This window comes from Peromyscus leucopus, chromosome 1, assembly GCF_004664715.2.
Source record: "Peromyscus leucopus breed LL Stock chromosome 1, UCI_PerLeu_2.1, whole genome shotgun sequence".
Taxonomy (NCBI): domain Eukaryota; kingdom Metazoa; phylum Chordata; class Mammalia; order Rodentia; family Cricetidae; genus Peromyscus; species Peromyscus leucopus.
Window position 1 is genome coordinate 160,325,629 of NC_051063.1, and position 21,623 is coordinate 160,347,251.

The following is a 21,623-nucleotide window of genomic DNA, read 5'->3' on the forward strand; positions in this document are numbered from 1 at the left end:
GCAATTTTAAATATTTTAGGTACAGAAGAATTCCATTGTCTTAGAAAATGTGTGCTCAGCAGTAGTTGCGTCTGAACGTTGAGCTGTTCTGGAAGGCTGCAGGTTAAGAGAGGACAAACAGCCTGGGTATCTGTCTGCCTGGCACACGGCGGCACTGTGACACAGTCCTCTTCAATGGAGCAGTTTCCATTCATTGTACTCTTTGAAAGTTGGTTATCATGTCAACAGTATGTCGGTTTCCTAGTGACGTGCACTTTAGTTTCTAATTATTTGATACTAGATACCTGAGATTTTATGAAATTTACACTTTTTGTTTGTTTGTTTGTTTTTGAGACAAGGTCTCTATCTCTGGATGTCCTGGATCTCACTATGTAGACCAGGCTGGCCTCCAACTCATAAAAATTGGCCTGCTTCTGCCTCTGAGTGCGGAGATTAAAGGCATGGGTCACCACATCCAGCTGAAATTTATACTCTTAACATAAATTCTTCATGTAAAAGTTGCTTGGGTACAAAAATATGTATGTTGCAATATAAATAACTTGTGGAAATTGTATCGTTGATTTTGACAGAAGTTTTATCTGAGGACACTGGCAGTGACTCCCTTAGCAGAACTGCGCAGCCGCATGTGAGAAGGTACGTGCTCCTGCCCCTGGGCACCGCCCCCAGAGCCACTGTGAGCTGACGAGTGCAAACCTTTCTGTCCTAGCTTTCACCCACAGATAAAGTGGTTCCAGAAAGATGATGTGGTCATCTTAAAGATAAAAATAAGGAATGTCAAAGACTATAAGTGTAAATTCTTTACAGATAGAGTCGTTTTCAGGTAGGTTTGTGTCTGTCTGATAAAGTAAAACTGCAATTGCATACAACATTTTAGATGGCCAACTTTATTTCCTCTTGTAAACCCAGTGCCTGGGTAGGAGACAAGTTTTACTTGGCTGATATGGAACTGCAAGGTGACATAAGGAAAGATGACTGCAGGTGTGTAATTAAAGATGACGAACCTCTAATCACGCTTGCCAAAGAGAAACGGGCATGCTGGTGTGGCCTACTCAAGCAGAGGGTGAGTTGCTGTGCCCGCGGCTGGCTGCTCCTGCCCAGGAGCACCTTGCACCTCCTTACCTGTGTCCACTGTGTGTTGCCCAGAACCCTAACGTGGCGTTTGACTTCGACCACTGGGAGGAATGTGAAGAGGACAGCCCCTTCTCCAAGGGTGAGATGGGCAGGCCCTGCTCCTGGGGCTGGGGGCTGGTGCAGCGAAAGTGGGTGGACAGACCAGCTGTTCTTAGGCTCTCCTTTGTAGAAATAGGCTGTTAATGTAAGCCCTAAACATTGGAGTTGATCTTGGTGCTAAATGTGCTGGTATGGGTACATAATGACCCTTAGTAGTAAATATGCTTCTTTGACTATTTTGAGTGCAGGGGAGGGAACCCATGTATGGTAGGAAAGCACTACACCATTGGCTACACCCTCAGTTCCTAAACACACCTGACAAACTCCTTTACGGTAGCCTTCCTAGGAGAACTCCTTGTTTAAGAGCAGACATACTTATTTTACCTGTCCTTGTTTGCTTAATAATTTGTGAGGAAAACAGAGCTAGACCTATGGGACATTTGCTGCACTGACCAAAATAAAATGGGGGTGGGTAGTTAACCTATACTAAACCATTTCTACTAATACCAAATCTTCCAGTTGTAAGTTCTAAAAACCTGTCCTGCAAAGTGGCAGCGTTGGTTGAGAACAGCAGCAGCGCCTCTTCAGAAAGTACCGACGGAAGTGAGAGTGAATGAGGATGTCAGTTAACAGAAGAGGGGGAGGCTGAACAGAAACGGACATGCAGCACCAGAGTCCAGGGTGGGGACCTGGCTGTCGCAGCACTCAGAGCTGTCCAGCCTGGGCAACTGCCAGAAACACATCCTCTCTGCTGTGACTCTGGGGTTGATTGGCAAGGAGCAGTGGCCCTGGAGACAGCAGAGAGCATGGTGTCTGGCTGGAACAATCAACTGTGGGGTGTCAGTGTCCATCTGTGCAGACGCAGGCCCACCCAGCTGGTGGAGGGCCACGGTGGCACTGGGCACATGGAATGCCTGCGGCAGCTGTCTCAGAAGACCCGGGGAAATGGTGGGGCAGAGCTCTGTTTAAATCATTTCTTTTTTTCAGATGGTCACATTTTCCAATGTTAAACCTCTGAGCAACATTTTGTAGCACATAGGAGGCTGGCTGTGCAAACACTCAGCTCTTGCTTTTCTGTTTTATATTAAAATGTACTAACTGGGGTACACTTCTGAAATGTGAGGTGGGAATACTTGAGTCTGTGCTCTAGAAGAGCTCCTGTAAGTGATGGGCATCTTTGTGGTGGATCATCAATAAAGCCCCAGTGTTCTTACGGAAATGTTGTTCTTAGGATTTTGCTCTGTGTCAAATGCACAGTAACATTTTATTCATACTTCCTAGAAAGTAAAATGCCAGTGGTGGCAGTAAGTTGGGGCGCGGTGACACCGACACGGACAGTTCCAGTGGGCAGAGCAGCGGGCACAGGCCAGCGGGTAGAGCAGCGGGCACAGGCCAGTGGGCAGAGCAGCGGGCACAGGCCAGCGGGTAGAGCAGCGGGCACAGGCCAGTGGGCAGAGCAGCGGGCACAGGCCAGCGGGTAGAGCAGCGGGCACAGGCCAGTGGGCAGAGCAGCGGGCACAGGCCAGCGGGTAGAGCAGCGGGCACGGGCCAGCGGGCAGAGCAGCGGGCACAGGCCAGCGGGCAGAGCAGCGGGCACAGGCCAGCGGGCAGAGCAGCGGGCACGGGCCAGCGGGCACAGGCCAGCGGGCACAGGCCAGCGGGCACAGCAGCGGACACAGGCCAGCGGGCACAGCAGCGGGCACGGGCCAGCGGGCACAGGCCAGCGGGCACAGCAGCGGGCACAGGCCAGCGGGCAGAGCAGCGAGCACGGGCCAGCGGGCACAGGCCAGCGGGCACAGCAGCAAGCAAGGGCTAGTGGGCAGAGCAGCGGGCACAGGCCAGCGGGCAGAGCAGCGGGCACAGGCCAATGGGCACAGGCCAGCGGGCACAGGCCAGCCGGCAGAGCAGCGGGCACAGGCCAGCAGGCACGGGCCAGCGGGCAGAGCGACAGGCAGAGCAGCGAGCACAGGCCAGCGGGCAGAGCAGCGAGCACGGGCCAGCGGGCAGAGCAGCGGGCACAGGCCAATGGGCACAGGCCAGCGGGCACAGGCCAATGGGCACAGGCCAGCGGGCAGAGCAGCGGGCACAGGCCAGCAGGCAAGGGCTAGTGGGCAGAGCAGCGGGCAGAGCAGCGGGCACAGGCCAATGGGCACAGGCCAGCGGGCAGAGCAGCGGGCACAGGCCAGCGGGCACAGAGCAGCGGGCACAGGCCAGCAGTGCACAACACAGGGTTAAGCATGGCAGTGGCGGCACCGTGGTGAGGAGGAGCAGGATACATTTCAAACCCCTGCCAGTGACCTGGGTGGAGCTGAGCAAAAGTAGCTGCCGCTTTACATGAGGGTGGACTTGCATGAGTGCAGGGACTGCCTGTGGTTACTGTTGTCTGCTGTAACACACACGCAGCCTTGCGTGTGCTAGGCCAGTGCTACCTCCTGAGCTACCTCCGCAGCTCTGCCCTTCGTTCAGTTCAGTGTGGTGTGACCTTATTAAATCCACTCCTGGAATGAGTGGTATGCAGTGTGCTTATGCAGCCCTTCCCTAGCTACCAACCCTCTCTTAGCTAACACATCCTGATAGCTTCTGGGGCTTTGTTTTTTATTTTTGAGACAGGGTCCTGGCTGGCCTGGAACTCACTGTGTAGACCAGGCTGGTCTCAAAATCAGGGAGATCTACCTGTGTTTGCCTCCTGAGCGTGTATCACGACATCTAGCATTCCTGATAACCTCTAAAAACACCTCTGACCTCTAGTTAAGACCCTTAACTCACAAAATTAAGGGTAGCTAAAAATAATAATATTAAACAAATATCTGAATACGTTTTCATTAAGAAACACTCCAGGAAGCACAGAGACAACCAGCCAAGCCAGTGGAGACCCATGAACTGTGGACCAATGGCTGAGGAGCCCCATGGAACTGGGCCAGGCCCTCTGCATAAGTGAGACAGTTGATTAGCTTGAACTGTTTAGGGGGCCCCAGGCAGTGGGACCGGGACCTGTCCCTGGTGCGTGAGCTGGCTGTTTGGAACCTAATGCCTATGCTGAGACACTTTGCTCAGCCTTGGTGCAAGGAGGAGGGGATTAGACCTGTCTCAACTGAAAGTGACTCCCCAGGGGAGACCTTGCCTTGGAGGAGGTAGGAATGGGGGGTGGGTTGGGGGAGGAAAGATGGGAGGTGGGAGGAGGGAGGACAGGGGAATCGTGGTTGATATGTAAAATGAATAGAAAATCTCTTAATAAAAAGAAAAGAAAAAAAAGATTTTAAAGGATTCTAATAACTGGGGGGGAAAAAGCAAAAGAAAAACACTAGGAAGAAATAACCACAAATTGCTTACAAAAATAAATTGATTGCAGCTTTGGGCTACAAGTGATGGACATTTTACTCCGGGTCCTTCTCTGGTGGGACAACTTCCATCAGCATCTGCAGGTGCATGGTGACCGGCCCTGGAACGGAAGCCGAGGCATGAGTGCAGTTAGAGCAGTGTGGTCACAGGTGACCCTGCCGTAAGGGACAGCGGATGCTCACATTATCAGAACTGCCCTAGTCACTGGCCAGTTTTTCAAAGGTTAGTTATTTCCTGCCAGAGAAGTGAGAACTCACTGTTTTCTATTCTCCCCGACAATCACACTGCAGGGAAACATGACTAAATTATGTGTGTTTGCAGCTTAGCACTAACGAATCTGAAGTGAGCAGGCCTACATTTGGTTTAAAATACAAAACTCTGTTTTTCTTTCATTAAGTGGTTTTTGTGCTTTCTTTGTTTGAGACAGGGTCTTGCTGTGTAGCCCAGGCTGGCTCCAATCAAAGGCATGGTTCCCCTGCTTCAGCCTCCTGAGAGCTGTGGTTGGAGGTGTTTGCCCTAACAGTTGTTAGAGTGAGCAGATCGGTCCTCTAGGTTGCCAGTTATCCTGTTGGGATGAACAACTACAACTTCCCTCTCTGCGGGCTTTGCTCTTGGAAGAAGTTAGTTGCTGGTGAGCTCAGGTCAGCAGGAAAGAAATTCTCCATCTTAATTCCTGTACTGCTGAGAGCTAAGTGAGGCACCAGCTTTCACAGCTGAGGAAGTGTGGGCAGGGGTCCGGCACCATCACACTGAAGGTGACCTTCCCCACCTTTGGCTCCACGTGGCTCTCATCCTCCAAGTCCCTGTGGTAAGTCACAGGTGTGCGTGCCAGCGTGCGTGCGTGCGTGCGTGCACGTGTGTCCACCACGTGGAAAGCTTTGAGGAACATTCTACTTAAAAGGCAGGTCTTTCTTTTTCGTTTCTGTTGAAGCAGGGTCTCACAGTGTAGCCCCCACTTCCGCCTCAGTGCTGGGATTGTAGGCTCACGCTAAGCCCAGCTGGAAGAGGGGTTTTTACTCACACTCACTCAATACCAAGTGGCTGTAGCACACAGCCTATGCTGGACCCAGGGTTCAACTGCACAGCCCAACCCTGTCTTTGAGGGACACACCATACAGGGAGGAGACACGCTAGGGTCCCATCACCACCGAGGGATGCTCAGGAGCCTCGACTTTTGTAAGTGGAGTTTCTTGGGACCGAATCTGCTTTTTAGCACAGAATCACTGGATGTGACACAGACTTGAAAAGCAAGGCACAGCTGACTTGAGTGGTACACCTGTGACCCCAGCACCAGGGAGGCTGAGGCAGGAAGACCCAGAGTTGGGGGCCAGCCTAGGCTGCAGAGAGACCCTGTCAAAACATAAAACCAGGTACAGTGCGGTCTGTTAGTGCTGCTTAGCACCCACTTTCTGTTTCCAATTGAGAGAGCTAATGCCACTAGCTTTTTAAAATACTTGTCCAGCGGGGTGTGGTAACCCATGCCTTAGATCCTAGCACTTGGAGGCAGAGGCAGGTGGATCTCTGTGAGTTTGAGGCCAGCCTGATCTACAGAGTGAGTTCCAGGACAGTTAGGGCTACACAGAGAAACCTGTCTCCACAAAACAAAACAAAACAAAAAACCCACTTATCTAAACAACTGAAGATCAGGACAGCAGAGACCTGTGGCCTCGGTGTGGGGGTCTCAGACCCTTGTCCCATACCTGCAGAACACAGAGACCCGTGGCCTCGGTGTGGGGGCTCTGGCCCTTTTCTCATGCCTCCTCCTAGCTATCATTTTGGGGCATCTCTGAGCTGTTCCTCTTAGCTGTCTGTCACAGGTCTCTCAAAAGAAAGCAGTGACCAGGGCTACACTGAGATCCTGCCTCAAAACAGCAGAAGGTGGTGTTCTGCAAAGCCCCCTCTGATGAGATTATGTAGATGCTTCTGAACTACACCAGCAAGGGTGGTCTTAATGGTAAATCGTTATCAATTAATGTGTATTTTGCAATACACAAGAAAATGGTGCTTTCCCTTCCTCGTTAGAGGACTTGATGGGAACAGAGGACATAAAGGTGGATCTGGAGGGTGGTGTGCTGGGGAGAGTCAGTCCTGAAGGGGAGGGTGGTGTGCTGGAAGACCCATGCTGAGTCTGCGGTCCAGGCATTACCCTCCAGTCCTTCTGTTGATACTTACTGGAGATTCTCTGGGCCCATTCGAACTTGTAGTGGACAAAAAGGAAGTAGAATATAAGTCCACTCAGTATGAATAATACACAGTAGAGATACTCCCAGGCTGGCTTAGTGATGATCGGGGCCAACACCAAAAGAAGCGATATGAGAATCACGAAGACAGGGATGAAGATGGGCACCTGCAAGGAGAACATCAGCACGTCAGCGTGGCGCCGCTCACGCTCCCTTTGTATGGTATTAGAAACAGTGCGAGTGTGCAAAAGTCCAGAGCGACCCCGCCCATCGTGTCACCGGTTGTCTTGTCTGCTAGAATATAAAAGAGCGACGCTTCATTTGAACTGTGACGAATGTGCATCTCTAGCAGATTAAGGCTTCCTGCTTTCACCTTCCGTATCCCTCCCCTCCCCTTGCCTTGTCAGATTGGAGAAACGGGGTGACTGACGGCGGCGTGCAGCCTGGCTCTAGCTGTGTGTGATTTCCTCCATGTTAACCATTTCCTGCAAACAGGTCGTTGGAGGTGAAGGAAGGAACACAGCTCTGACCGTTCCCGTGCCCTTGCCGGGGGTTGCTCTGGCTGTTTGGACCTTGATTTGTGTCTACGCTCTGAAGCCGCTGCTCCCCACCTCACTTTATTGTTCAGACCTTCTCCTAGTATGACGCTGGCCCTGACCCACCTGAAGGAGGTGTTTAAGTCATCTGTCAGTGTGTTGGACTCTGTTTCTCCTGCAGCTCTGGGAACAACCTTGCTGGGATTTGGTGAGTCGGTTTCCTAGCTGTCATCTCAGAGCTGTGAGTTCTGGCTTTTAGCAATCCCTTCTTTTTCTTTTTTAATCTTTGTCTTAAATGATGCTTTGAGTTGAGTTGTTTGTCTGATAAGATCACAACCTATTTCCTATTTATTCATTTGCCTGATGTGGTGGTTTGAAAGAAAATGGCCCCCAAAGGGAGTGGCACTATTAGGAGGTGTAGCCTTGTTGGAGGAAGTGTGTCACTGCAGAGGTGGGCTCTGAGGGCTCATGTATGCTCAAGCCACACCCAGTGAGACAGTTCACTTCCGGTTGCCTTTGGATCAAGATGTAGCACTCTCAGCTCCAGCACCATGTCTGCCTGCATGCTGCCATGCTCCCTGCTATGATAATAGACTGAACCTCTGAAACTGTAAGCTGCCACCTCAATTGTTTCCCTTATAAGAGTTGCCGTGATCATGGTGTCTCTTTACAGCAATAGAAACCCTAACTAAGACACCTGATATTTTTCCCTCTCCCCCTCCTCTGTCTGCACCTCCCTCTACCCCAGGGCAAGGTCTCATACAGATGGATGTATTGTTTGTTGGCCTAATCTCCTCTGTTCCTGATCCTTTGGGGGTCTGTTCTTCATGGTCACTGTGGTGGACGGGAGACTTGGGTGTGCATTCGCTTCCTTTGGGGGGTCTGTTCTTCACGGTCAGTGTGGTGGACAGGAGACTTGGGCTTGCACTTGCTTCCTTTGGGGGTCTGTTCTTCACGGTCAGTGTGGTGGACAGGAGACTTGGGCTTGCACTTGCTTCCTTTGGGGGTCTGTTCTTCATGGTCAGTGTGGTGGACAGGAGACTTGGGCTTGCACTTGCTTCCTTTGGGGGTCTGTTCTTCATGGTCAGTGTGGTGGACGGGAGACTTGGGCTTGCATTCGCTTCCTTTGGGCAGCACTGCCTTGTCTTCAGGTCAGAGTGTGGTGAGAAGGGTCTGATGCTGCTATTGTCTTTTTTGTTGTTCCTCTAGAGTAAACTGGGGATGGAGGCAGGGACAAGAAATCAGTGGCTGCCCAAGGCATCTTTAAAGCTCCATAACTGCACCAGGAAATAGTTGTGTTGCCTGCAGTAGCATGTGCTGTTGTCTGGGTAGTGCAGTCCTACCTGCAGCCATCCCTCCACCCCAGGGGACGTGTAGCTTTTAGAAGTGTCTGTCTCACTCTTTTCACCAGGGACTCTCACTTCTCCCGGAACTAGAGCTCTTGTTCTGGCTGGCCACTCCTTTTCTTTGAAACACTTGTTATCTTAGGTACTTGGCCCTTCTTCCCCAGCTCCTGGCTCCTTGATGATGCTTCTCCTGCGTGCTCCATCTCGGTGACTCCTGATGTGTCTTGATGCTCGGATGTAACATGGCTCCCTGGGGACAGCCTCCCCAGCTGGGCCCTGATGCTCTTCTGTACTTCTCTCTCCAGCAGCTGTTGTCCTCCACGGTTCTGGAAAGGCCTCTGTCCTAGAAAGGGGGCTTTGTGGGGAATTCCTAAGACCCTGGGGGAGAAGGGTGTTACACTGCTCTCCCACTCCCACTAGTGGGCCCCAGGTCTTCCCACTGGGGTCCCACCCAGGCTGCCCCTCCTAGAACGTGTGGGCCCTGGGTAACTGGTCCTTCTACCCGCAGTCTGGGGCTGTGGCAATCGCCCATTTTCCCTTGTGCATCATCAGATGTCGGCTGTGAGATTTTCCCCTTCGCTATTCCATCACTCTTCCTGTTTTTATTGGGGGTTTTGAAAACTTACGACTGCCACCTCAGTCTTGCCTGCTGGAGATGCTAAGTGAATCCTAGATGTGGAGGAGGTGGTAAACAGCTGACATGCACCAAGACCCTGAGACAGCTCTAAGCAGCAGAGCCTACAGCTAATCGAGCCCCCTTTCCCTGCTCCTGGCTACTGCAGCCCTCCCTCCCTTTCTTCTTAGATCTGTGCTTGTCCATTTCCAGAAGCATAAAGGAACATGGCTGTTCCTCATGTGTGTAGGCATGCATCAGCCATGTGGATGTAAGGGGACCAAAGCACACTGCATGTACACAGGCTGGGCCCAGGGCTGGTTCCAGTGGAGCCATCAGTGTGTAAGCGTGTTGGAGAGGCCAGGACCTGACAGAATCGGGTAGAGGTGGGGTGAGATGCTCTCTACAGCGTGATGTGTGAGTGCACCAGTGGCTACGTGGATCATCAGCCATCCTTTGAAATGAGCAGGAGAATGCTCAATGGTAGAGCAGTCAGGATGGCATTAAAATGGCTGCCTTCCATTTTCCCCCACCCCAGAAACTAAAGCTGCTGTGACATTCAGACACGGACTTACCTTGATGGGCCTTTCAAGGTCTTTCCTTGTGAATCTCATCACAACGAGTCCTAGGATTGTCATCCCATAAAACAGCCACGCAGCAAAACTGAAATAATTGACTAGGGAGTTGATGTCACCGGGGATGATGTAAATGGTGGCTATGATACCCTAGAGGAAGAAGAGTGACATTTCGGGTCATCGGTACACACCTACATTGTCCTTGTCCTCACAGAAGGCTGAAGCAGTAGCTTCCGCTGCATGTGGCCCTCCTCTGCCCCCACCAGGCAAGCCCCACCCCCTCCTCTGCCCCCACCAGGCAAGCTCAGCCTGACTGATAGTTGTTCTCAAGGCTCTACAGGAAGAGCTTGGACAACTTTTGAGTCTATGAAGTTGTGCCCTTGCATATGTACGCTCTATCTATCTATCTTATCTGTCTGTCTATCTACCTATCTCTCTCTCTCTCACACACACACACACACAGTCTTTGTAGCCTAGGCTGGCCTGAAACTTGTGATCTTCCTGCCTCAGCCTCCTGAATGCTGAGATTACAGATATAGACCACCATGTCTCACCTAAAGTCATGATTTTAAGCAAGACCATACACACACACACACACACACACACACACACACACACACATACACACACATTTTGTGCACCAGTTTTATAAGGATGACTTTAACTTGGGGAGAGTTTTCACTATGGATAAGCCCCTGATAAAATTCAGATCTGGTTGTGATGGCATTTGTGGCCTGGCCCCAGACCAGGGATCCTAGTTTCTGGGACTGTTTGCTGATCTTCAGAGTGAGTGGGGAAATGGATGTGAGTATAGTCCTCTGGTTCTGAGAAACCACAGCCAAGTTAGCAGGCTGGAATGAGAGGCCGTTAGCCACTGTGAAGTACCTTACTCCCCACCCTGGAGCTACAGGCCTTAATATCATTTGCCTCCGAACAGGTTAAGTACATATGTGTAAGAGGCAGAGTACATAAGCTTGTTAGAGCCTGGGCTGTGTCGGGGAAGGAGGAAGCTTGGCTCACTCAGAAAGTCCTGGCACAAGTCCACCCCGTCTCCTGCAAAGAGAGGCCTGCTTTCTAGCTCGCGTTGTCGGGTAGCCTTGCACTTACATAGAATATGAGGGCAGGGGCAGGCGTGAGGCGCTTGACACTGATGTACGAGAGCACTTTAAGCATGTGGCCTTCTCGGCCCGCCACATAGATGAGTCTGAAAGAACAAGGCAGGGAAAGACACACACACACACACCTCTGGGGTCACTGGCGAGGACGCGCCAGTGTGTCCTCTCCCAGGGGCTGGAGGGCCAGGTGTGATGGTTACTGCACCTGTGAGGAACTCATCCTGGTACTGTGGAAGTCATGAGGGCAGGGGAGGGTGGGCATGGCTTATGAGTAGATACCTGCTTGATTCCCAAAAGTTAGGCAAGAAGAAAAAAAGGTATAAACTAGTTCAAGGTGTAGAACCCAGGGCCAGGAAGCAAACACACCCTAGCCCCTGGGGCCCCCATGTTCTAAAGGCGCATTAGGCTTTGTTAAGGCACGTGTTGCACACTAGTGAGATCTAGAGAGTGGCAGGCCACACCTGTTCGTGTGACTAGTCCCACAGCCGTCCAGAGCTCCAGAGTTGAGCTGTAACAGAGACTGACAGCTTGTAAGTCCATAGCACTAACATGGCCATCCATTTCCAGGAAAGCCTGCCAGTCCCGGGTCACGTTTGTGCAAATGTTAACATGACAGAATGCCCAGGAAGGATCGTCAAGGGAGAAATGCAACACACAATGTGCCACCTGGAAGCTAAGCCCTGTTGGCCTAGTGACGCTCCCCTCCCTCTGCCTTGTCTTCCTGTGGCAGCACTGGCTGGCTTAGAGCCCAGGCCCACCCCTGCAAGCCATGCCCAACCCCAGTCAGCAAGGCTGTTCACCCTTGTCTACCTCACTTTAAGGCTCACGCCACATTCCTCATCTAGTCTTCAGAGTTTGTACACATATACCCAGCATGCTCTGGGCTCAGCCCCCATGTGGGGTTTAATCTGACAGAGCCCCAAGGATGCAAGGGGTGGTCCCCTCATTGACTCTGTTGTTCCCTGCCCACCCTGAGACAGTGACAAGATGGGGGTGCCCTACCTGCCCGCTGTAAAGCAGGTCCCATTAGCAGCACCGATGGTTGAAAAGGCCACAAAAAGTGGGACTACCCAAGATGCTGGGTAGAGAACCCGGTCTCCGAAGGTCTGGAGAAAAGCAGAGTGTGGTCCTGAGGGCCTTTGCTGGGCACACACATCCCCAGGTCATTTCACTGTGCACAGCCTTTGGGGGCCTCTACTGGAGAAAAGGGAGACTCCTCCGAGCGCCCAGTCTCTTGCTGGGGACAGGAGTCTTGCCCATTCTCAGTCATCTCACTTCCTGGCCAAATCTTATTGTAGATGGTTGTGGGACTTGAGCTCAGGACCTCAGGAAGAGCAGTCGGTGCTCTTAACCACTGAGCCAGCTCTCCAGCCCCCTCACCTCATTGTCAAGCTCCACCTCATGTTACCTCACCTGAACATTCCTCATTTGTCTTATTTCTTGGTCCTAGCTCACCTCACTTACTTCCTGGCCCTGGCTCACCTTGATTCCCTCACTTCCTGGCCCTGGCTCACCTTGATTCCCTCACTTCCTGGCCCTGGCTCACCTTGATTCCCTCACTTCCTGGCCCTGCCTAGTTTTACTTTACTTCCTTGGTGCCCTCACTGGGCATGATCTTGCTTTAACCCCGTCTTGGGGTCATGGACTTTTCTACCATCCTGCATGCTCTGGCACCCTCCCCCAGCTTCCGTCCCACAGCCCACGACTGGAGTCACCTCGTGCACTCACTTGTACTAGCCTTGCTCTGTGGACTCTGCCCAGGGTCCCTCTGCCATTGCTACACGCACCTGGGAGGGAGGCTGAGGCCCGGGAAGCCGCAGCCCCTGCATGTTGACAGTCTTCCCACTACCACTGGCCCCCGCCAAGATATGTACCCAGTCTTCCTACCCTGAGTCTCCCTCCTTCCCAAGTGCCCCAGCTACTCACCACAGCCACAGCCTGGGACTGCAGGAGCTCTGTTGGGGTCATCACTGTGAAGTAGGAAATGTTCACAAGGATGTAGCACACGGTCACGAGAGGAATCCCAATGACAATGGCCATGGGCAGGTTTCTGAGGGACAAAGGACGGGACCCAGAGTCACAACAGAGCATCCTGTGAGGCTGGGAAGATGGACATTTGCATCTAGTCCATTTCCTTCCTCTGCCACCCCGCTGACAGCTCTGCTGACACTGGAGTCCTAAATGCCCCAGCCAAGACAAGAGACGTTCTCTCCGGGCTGGAGAACTGAACGGCTTAAAGCAATATAAGGCAGAGATAGAGGAAGTCAGTGTTCTTCCTTCCAACTGTCAGCCATGCCGCTGTGCAGCAAAGACAGACCAGTGGGGTACTGAGCCCATAGGGTACTGTGGCTCACTCAGCGTCAGGTGCATTGCCAGGGTAGAGCACTTGCCCAGCGTGCTCAAGGCCCTGGGTTCCATGCCCACAGGGAGGGGGTTGGGAAGACACTGAGTGGGAGAGGAGTAGGCGGCACAGAACAAGAGGCGGCGGCAGCTCCACCTGGAGTCTGCAGAGGAGAAATACACGGGCAGCGCCACGCCCTGCCCCACGCAATGCTCTTACCTGTAGGGGTTTCTGAGCTCCTCAGTGATGTAGTTGAGCTGATTCCTGGACAAAGAAAAGTAAGGGTGACGCTGTGACTTGCTACGTGACTTTCTTGGCTAAGCTTGTGAAGCAATGATACACGTCTATTCATTTTAAGATTTCTACTGTAGTAGCTAAAGGCACAGCTCAGCTCAGAGTGTGTGCAGAGACTCCCCCAGTGAGAGGCTGGGGGTATGTCAGCGACAGAATGCTTTCCTAACATGCACAGCCCCGGGTTCTATCCCCAACAATAAAAATAGAACAAAATAAAATTGTGCAAGGAGTGGTGAGCGCTGAAAAGAAGAGGCCATAAAGAGAGCTTTCCCACACCAATGCAGGGTACCTCCTACCCCGTAGGCCCTGGTGGTGACAGGCCTCGCAACTGCCAAGAGCGTGGTGTCTGTCGGGAGCTAAGTCTTTGCTCCCTGTGGAAATCGTGTGACTTTTCAAAAAGATGCAGGATACTTTGAGAAAATGAAAGAGGTTGAAAGAAGGGTGAAACCTAATCCAGTGGGTGGGGGCGGGGGCGGTGGGGGCAGCATCACTGTGACCATGCTTCTGCCTGGAGGGATACACGCACAGTCCAGCTAATGTGTGCGGGGCTTCCACGGTAGGGCAGTGCCTCTATTCGGCTCAGATGGGATTCTCCTGGTAAGGATTCTAAACAGGGCTTCACCAACTACCCCTCACAGTTCCAGCTAGGAAAGGGGCAAGGGTGTGAACCCCATGATCTCATCCAGAGAGGCAGAGGGGCGTAGAAGGTGAGGTTCTGGGCACTTCCTATAGAACTGTGAGGTGAAGTTAAGGGTGCCACTGAGCCCCAGAAAGGAGACAACTTTGCTTTCTATAGCAGCTGAAATGAGAGCATCCTAAAGAAGCCACAGGGACACGGGTTTCTCAGAAGAGCTTACCACCCATCATAGGCCCAGAGTCCATTGTAAAATGCCAGGCTGATGGCACCCACAGAGGTCTGTGCGCCCTCAAAAGAATTCTGGAAGTTCTTCGTCTTTCCTGAGATGAAGCCAGACAGTGAAGAGTGAATGTCAGCTGGCCAGACCTCAGCTTTACCCCTACCAGAAAGAAGGGGCGACTCATGACCCCAGCTTATTAAAGGGACCAAAGCTACACGAGGATACTGAGGCAGGAGCATCTCAAGTTGGAGACAAGCCTGGGCTATATAGTGAGTGCCTGCATCACAAACAAACAAAAACCAACAAATAAGCATAAACACATAAAACATAAAACACACATGTGCTGTGGGATGTTCTGTATGCTGTGAAAATGTGTTGAGATGATTGATTGATAAATAAAATGCTGATTGGCCAGTAGCCAGGCAGGAAGTATAGGTGGATAAGCAGAGAGGAGAATTCTGGGAACAGGAAGGCTGAGTCAGGAGACGCTGCCAGCCACCGCCATGAGAAGGGAGATATAAAGTACCGGTAAGCCACGAGTCACATGGCAACTTACAGATTAGTAAAAATGGATTATTTTAAGATATAAGAACTAGATAGCAAGAAGCCTGAGCCATTAGGCCAAACAGTTTAAATAATATAAGTGTCTGTGTTCGAGTCTGAGTGGCTGCCGGCCGGAAGGGACTGGAGATAACTTCAGCTACACACATGCTCCCTAAGACAAGAAGTCCCATGCCAGATGAGGCCTGCTGCCCATCCTGCTGCAGCTCACCTTGGGCCAGGAAGACCAGTCCGCTGATGATGATGATGGCCACGATCACCAGCTTGGCCGCCGTGAAGACATTCTGAACATAGCTCCCAAGCCGCACGCTCAGGGCGTTCACTGTAGTGATAAGCACTGGGGAGGCCCAAGTGGGGTAACATTCTGTATTCATGATTTCCCCCAAAGTCCTGGAGATCTTTTTTCTATTCTTCCACCCACCCCCACATCCTCCATGAAGGGATAGAACTAAATGAGCTAGCCTCAGCACCTTTAAAGTGCCCACAATGTCGACTCTGGAAATCCCTCCCAGTCTCAGACCATGGAGAAGCCCCTCCCTGCAGCCCCCACAGGCCTGGGGTTTGCTCAACACCTGCTGGCATAGCCACCCCTTGGAGGCCTGCTGTGCCTCTCTGGGGAAGGCGGAACCAAAATTAGAGTGCCGGAGCACCAACCATGCACCTTCCCAGCCTTCTTCCGGGACCCAAGGCTTGGTACTCACAGATGGCGGCAGCAGCCAGGAGTTTCACGACCACGTCAGGAGGCTTGCAGCCCGAGTAAAAGGCTGCACACACATACTCGGAAAAGCTGAGGCAGATGATGGCGAAGGATGAGGGCTTCATGACGATCAGGCTGGTCCAGGAGAACAGGTAGGCAGGGATGGGGCCAAAGGCCTCCATCAGGTAGGGGTACTCACCCCCCGACTTGGTGATCATCGTGCCAAGCTCTGCAAAGCACAAGGCACCTGGAACACAGAGGATGGGACCCCACCCTTGTGAGGCTTCACCCTGCTTCACAGAGCTTTCCTCGAATGGGTGCTCACATTCTGAATCACCCAGTTCTGGCCACTGGACCTTTAACTGCAGCCACACTCACCCTTATTTACCACACACCCGTTGGAAGGAACCCACCTGGGAATGGTGATGCAAGCCTATAATCCCAACACTTAGGAAGGCTGGAAATTGGAGACCATGGGCTCCAAAACAAGACCCTGCGCTTGCATGGCTTGTCTCCACACTGGAAGGGCAGGGGTCACTAAGGAGTCGCCTCTATTACCTAGCGTAGCAAGGATTCCACAGGCTGCCCATATGATGAGGCAGGGCCCCACAGATTCTGTGTTGGCCAGCACAGACTTGGGGGAGATGAAGATCCCGGAGCCAATGATGGTGCCCACGATGATGCAGATGCCGCTGAGAAGACCCACCTGCGTGTGCAAGGATGGAGCTAATTCTCCCAGCCCGGAGTTCACAGGGCCAGGGCTGACTGCTCCCCAAGCCCCAGTGTGGCCAGAACAACCCCAACTGGCTCATGTCCCAGGTGTGTCCCCCCTGTGCGGCTGCCATGGGGATGCTAGGCCACTCTCCTTACATCGAGACCGCGGAAGCACCCCATGTTTCAGCTGTACCCATCACACCCATTTCACGCAGGGGAATTGAGGCTGAGAGGCTGAAGGCAAGGCTTAGCCTCATATAAGCACGGATTTAGAAACAGCCTGTAGAAAATGTCTCTAGCTGGTCAGAGCAGAAGAGAGTTCTTCAATGGGCATGACGACGGACACCAGGAATCCCCAGGGAAGATGAGGCATGACTTTGAGGCCAGCCTAGGCTACATAGTGAAACTCTATTTATACACTGTGAATAGGTGTTACTCTCATTGGTTAATTAAGGAGCTGACTGGCTGATAGCTGGACACATAGAGGTTAGGTGGGGCTTGCAGACCAAAAGAAAGCACGGGAAGAAGGGGGGAATCTCAGGAGTCTTGAGGAGATACAGAGAGAAGCAAGATGAACTTGCCATGTTAAAAAAAAAAAAGGACCCGCCACACGGCAGAGCATAATAAGAACTATGGGTTAGTTTCAGTGTAAGAGCTAGTTAGTAACAAACACAGGCATGTATAACTAATATTAAGTCTCTGTGTGGTTATTTGGGAGTCAGTGGTTCTGACAAAAAACTCCACCTACGAGAGAGGGGCTTGGGGGGGAGTTTTCCACCATCCAGACAAGAATCAAAGACGCAGAGTCCTGGCCAGAAGCACCAGATAAAGCGCAGGGACCTCACTGGAGACCGTGACAGAGCCTCCTATGGTGACCCTTGCGGTGCTCCAGCTTCCTAAGAAAAAAGCTGTTGAAGAAGGCAGCCAGATGGCCCAGGCGGAGGTCAGGAGTTCAAGGTCCTCCTTGGCTATGTAGTGAGTTTGAAGCTTTCCTACCAAAGAAAGAAAGAAAATCTGCACATTTCATTTTGTCTAAATTTAGTACCAATTAATGAGTCAAAAGTAAGTAAAATAAGAAAGAAGGAAAGGCTGACTCGGGTCTCTACTCCACACCACTGCCTAAGGCTCTGCAAACACACGTGGAGAAGAGGGGAGCAGGATCAGCTTCCCTCCAGCTCCAGGCTGGGTGAGGTGGCCTGGACTCCCTTCCTCGAGAACCCTGGAGTGCATACCCCTCCCCAGGGTATGGACTTGTCTCATGCCACCTGGAGGCCTCCAGAATCTTCCTCCTGCAGAGGGACTGGTAGTGTCCAAATGCGACACCAGTAGCCACTCAGCCACCAGCTGCCCACGTGTGGTCCCCGGGTTTCCTTGCTGTGTGGGGCAGCTCCAGGGTCCCGAGGCCCCAAGAAGAAACTGCTGGAATCAGGATGTAGACTGAAAGGACAGTGTCCCTGCTCAAAGCCTGGCTGCTGGGGACGAAGACTCCAGGCTGACTCATGGTTGGGAGAGATACTTCCCCATCAGGCCACAGAACTCCTCCACCTGCCAGGCACTGGGGCCCGGTGGCCCCACCCAGACCTCAGTCCTCCCGTGTTGCCCTTGGAGCCACCTGGAGCTCAGAGCCTATCTTGAGCTGCTCTGGGGCCCTGGTTCCTCATCCACGAGCCTAAGGGCCTCCTGGCCCTTCTTGTCTGGCTCCTGCTCGGCCAGTGCCTGGGACAGGCACAGAGTGGAGTGTCTAGCTGCAATCTACCTCCACTCCTGCCTCCGCCCCACCGTACAGCACCTCAGGGCATCAGCTGGCCACCCTGTTAGCTCCTCCTGCGAGCCTGGGCTCTTGGATGCCACCGCAGGACAGATGCTGGAGGCTCAGCCGTTCCCTGCAGCGCAGCGGGGACAGAGAGGACAGCTGTTGGAGAGGCCAGAGCCCTGGGGCCAGCCAGCAGAGGCCTCTCTGACCCTTTCAGAAAAGACCATTGGCTTGCAGGCTCCCGGAGCCCAGACAGGATTGCTAACACAGAAACACAAGCATGGACTTCAAAAAGTTTACTAAATTCACTGGGGAATGTGTAGTAGAATATTATTACAAGGTCGGTTACTTTTGTTCATGTTGCATTTGTTTAACTCTGTGAAGCTGAGTGTTACTGTGCCTGTCTAAAACACCTGATGGTCTAGTAAAGAACTGGCCAATAACAAGGCAGGAGAAAGGATAGGCAGGGCTGGTAGGCAGAGAGAATACATAGAGGGAGAAATCTGGGAAGAAGGAGCTAGGAACAAGAGGGGAAGGAGGAGGACACCAGGGGCCAGCCACCCAGGCACCCAGCTACACAGCAAGCCACAGAGTAAGATTTATAGAAGTAAGAGAACGGAAAAAGCCCAGAAGCAAAAGGTAGATGACTTAATCTAAAGTTAAGGAAAGCTGGCTAGAAACTAGGCCAAGCTAAGGCCGGGCATTCACAATTAAGAATAAGCCTCTGTGTGTGATTTATTTGGGAGCTGGGTGGCGGACCCCCAAAAAGAGCCATAAACAACAGCAGTTAGTGTGCAAGAGACAAGTCCAGATAACTGTCCGTTTCTTAATGTACATTAGAAAAGCCAGCCAGGGTGCCGGAGGGAGGGCAGCCAGCCAGGGTGCCAGAGGGCCGGCTCTGCAGTTAAGAGTGAGTACTGCTCTTGTGAAGGACCCAAGTTCTATCCCCAGAACCACATGGTGGCTCACAACTGCCTGTAGTTTACACCCCCAGGATGATCTGACACACAGACAAAAAAAAGAAAAAACCACAGCCTGTCATCCCAGTGCGTAGGAGGCTGAGGCAGAAGGATGTGTAGTTCCAGGCCAGCCAGAGCTATACAGCAGAGGGCCTTGGCTCAGTAACCAAGCAAGCAAGCAAGCAAGCCTGTCCTTCAAAGGCCAGTGGGGCTAACACCGCCGGGAGCTGCTTGGTCCCCCAACCCCACCACTTCCCACCTCTTTCTGGAGACTTGTGGTCTTGGGTTCATTGCTCTGGATGGATTTCTCATCCTCTCTCCGTCTCCTCAAGCTTGTCTCCTCCATCACTGCCCAGTTAGTTCCAGGAGCTGGGAGGAGAGCGTGCGCCTAAGCTGAGTCTGCAGGGCCAGAGATATGCAAAGGGGCTTCCTCAGGGTCCCTCTTGGGCATCTGGGTAGCGGCCACCAGCTCCAAAGGCGAGGAGCTGCTCCCGCTGGGCAGAGCACAGCCCTGGGCCCCGAGGATCCTCTGCTCCACTCCAGGATGAAAGGCAGGAATGCTGTGGGGACCACCCAGCTTCCCATGTCTCTTCCAAAGTTACTTTGTGTCCGCCTCCCCGCCCCCAGTTCATTTTAAACACTCTACTTCTAGGACCCCCGTGTCACTTTGTCAAAACCAAAAAGAGATTGTAACACATGCCATATGTAATAGCACACACCTGTACTCCCAGCACCGGGGAGGTCAATTCAAGGCCAGCCTGGGCTACCCAGCAAGTCAAGCCAACCTGGGATACATAGAAAGACTGTCAGAAAAAAGAAAGAAAGAAAAACTAAGCTAACTAAAATAAAACAAAAATTGAAATACACTTAAATGTACTAATGAGGGGGGGGGGTTGCTGCGGTAAACAGGCTCAAGGTACAGCTAGGTGATGGTGGTACCCTCTCCAAGTCTCTCTAAATCCCTTCTCTACCTAAGGCAGGGCAGAAGCGGGCCTTCTCATCACCAGGGCCTTACCTTGACGATGCTTGCTCAGCTGACCACCGCCCAGCCTGCAACTGCAGGGCTGAACCCCAGGAAGGGTCATGTCTCGTGCCTAGGCATGGAGGAAGCCAGAAGGTACAGAGGTCAACAAAGGTAATTATTAAACACCCACCTCCGCCCCTTTCCTTCCTTCTGAGCAGCAAGGCGTAGATGGATAGCACCGCACACAAAGAGGCCAAACCAGCTGGGCTTCGCCCAGGAATGTTCTAGTTTTGTTTACCTGTGCCCAGATCATTTTTGTAAAAAACGGATTCCTCCAGATCAACTACTTCCTGTGAGGAGCACTCTCGCAGGAAGGGAGACCACTCCTCTCCCTGGGGAATGGCGACAGACGAACTTCGGAGCCATCCATCCTCTGTCTCACTGGGCTGGGTCAGGGCATTCACCTTGGTGCTGAGTCCGTTTTTCTTCCTCAGCCAGGAATTTCCTTCAGGTCGTCCTGGGGCCCCAGAGGGAGCAGGCAGGAGGGTGGGTGAGGCCTTCCCATCCAGGGGGCGTGGCTCACCCAGGGGCCTCCATTTGCACCAGGACTCTAGCCAAGGGCCCTCAGATTCCCATCATGTGCGGTTCAAGGAACTCCAGACTTGGTCACGGGACCATAGAGATGAAAAAAGGGAACACGAAGATGGCGTCTGTTCCATCTTTACTTCCCCCAGTGGGGAAACTGAGACCCAGAGAGAGCCAGCAACAGGAGGTCCTGTACAAGGGTCCAGGTCCTGTGCCTCAGATCTGAGTGGGAGGAGCCCGAGGTTCCCTGGTGGGGCTCAGTTGGAGTCTTGGCTGTGATCTCACACCACAGGCCTCAATCACCCCCTTATCTCTCTCAGCTGGCATTGGAGCCAAAGCTGCTGCTGAGACCTTATCGAAGGACAAGGACGGGAGCCAGCAAGGGGTCCTCTATCTCCAGCCCCAAAGTGCCTCATTTAAATGTAACAGCATCCCCAAGGGTGGGATGGGCAGGGCAGGAGTCGTAGGGAGAAGGGTGGAATTTTCAGCCCTTTCTTAAGTCCTTCTGGAGAGCAAGGAATGCTAATTGTCCCAGAGCCAGGGAATTGACTGGGCCAGGGTCTTTTTGTTTGTTTGTTTTTATGGGGTTTTTTTCCTGTTTTAAATGCTGGGAATTTAAACACCCCAAGCCCCTGCCTTGATGTTATCCTGCACCCTCCCTGTGAGCCTGCCCTTGGAGTTCAAAGTGTACCAGTTGAACTTTTCTTCCTTCTCTGGACGCCAGCTGAAATCTGTCTGCTTGCTAGACACTCTGCTTGTCACTGTCCCTGAAGACAGCCCCTCTCTGTCATCCCACAATCCCCCACTGCATCGAATCTCAGACTTTTACTCTCAGACTTTTCTTTTGTGTATAAACTTGAACCTGCATGCCCGTAAGTGTGAGGCCAGAGGTCAACCTCAACCTTGGGGTGTGTGTGTGTGAGGGTGTGTGTTATGCACGTGAGGAGGAAAAAAGGACCACTTTTGGCTCAGCAGGGAAGGGCACTTGCCACCAAGCCTGACAACCTGAGTTCCATCCCTGGGA

At 52.4% G+C, this 21,623-nt stretch overlaps 2 protein-coding genes across 5 annotated transcripts in view; one reads left to right on the forward strand and one right to left on the reverse strand.

Moving 5' to 3' along the window:
* Positions 1-2,389, forward strand: part of Tdrd12 (tudor domain containing 12) — an 85,268-nt gene extending 82,879 nt beyond the window's left edge. The window contains exons 27-31 of one of the 3 annotated variants that reach the window (XM_028877765.2): positions 570-633; positions 707-820; positions 907-1,060; positions 1,144-1,210; positions 1,690-2,389. In XM_028877765.2, coding sequence (XP_028733598.1) covers positions 570-633; positions 707-820; positions 907-1,060; positions 1,144-1,210; positions 1,690-1,787 — 497 coding nt within the window. In that variant the 3' untranslated portion in view covers positions 1,788-2,389. Of the gene's footprint in view, positions 1-569; positions 634-706; positions 821-906 lie in introns of all 3 variants that reach the window. The other 2 variants (XM_037199388.1, XM_037199385.1) reach the window with 2 other exon arrangements.
* A 2,030-nt stretch (positions 2,390-4,419) lies between these two features.
* On the reverse strand, positions 4,420-19,812 carry Slc7a9 (solute carrier family 7 member 9). 2 transcript variants are annotated; one of them, XM_037199394.1, is made up of 13 exons: positions 19,770-19,812; positions 19,310-19,419; positions 16,183-16,330; positions 15,629-15,871; positions 15,139-15,264; positions 14,367-14,466; positions 13,435-13,479; positions 12,801-12,924; positions 11,877-11,980; positions 10,867-10,963; positions 9,760-9,909; positions 6,682-6,856; positions 4,420-4,609 (listed from the first exon to the last, which is right to left on the reverse strand). In XM_037199394.1, exons 2-13 carry the CDS (start codon positions 19,394-19,396, stop codon positions 4,545-4,547), a joined length of 1,464 nt encoding a protein of 487 aa, XP_037055289.1. In that variant the 5' UTR covers positions 19,397-19,419; positions 19,770-19,812; the 3' UTR covers positions 4,420-4,544. The 2 variants fall into 2 exon arrangements, with proteins under 2 accessions (XP_037055289.1, XP_028733599.1); XM_028877766.2 differs by having other exon boundaries at positions 19,310-19,449.
* Positions 19,813-21,623: the final 1,811 nt, after the last annotated feature.

Excerpts from the sequence above, each read along its gene's own strand:
- Slc7a9 (XM_037199394.1), bottom strand. The coding sequence starts at position 19,396 with ATGGAGGAGACAAGCTTGAGGAGACGGAGAGAGGATGAGAAATCCATC. Across the intron at positions 15,872-16,182 it reads TGGAATCCTTGCTACGCTAG|GTGCCTTGTGCTTTGCAGAG; the intron begins GTAATAGAGGCG and ends TCTGTGTTCCAG. Across the intron at positions 14,467-15,138 it reads ACTGGTCTTCCTGGCCCAAG|GAAAGACGAAGAACTTCCAG; the intron begins GTGAGCTGCAGC and ends GCTTCATCTCAG.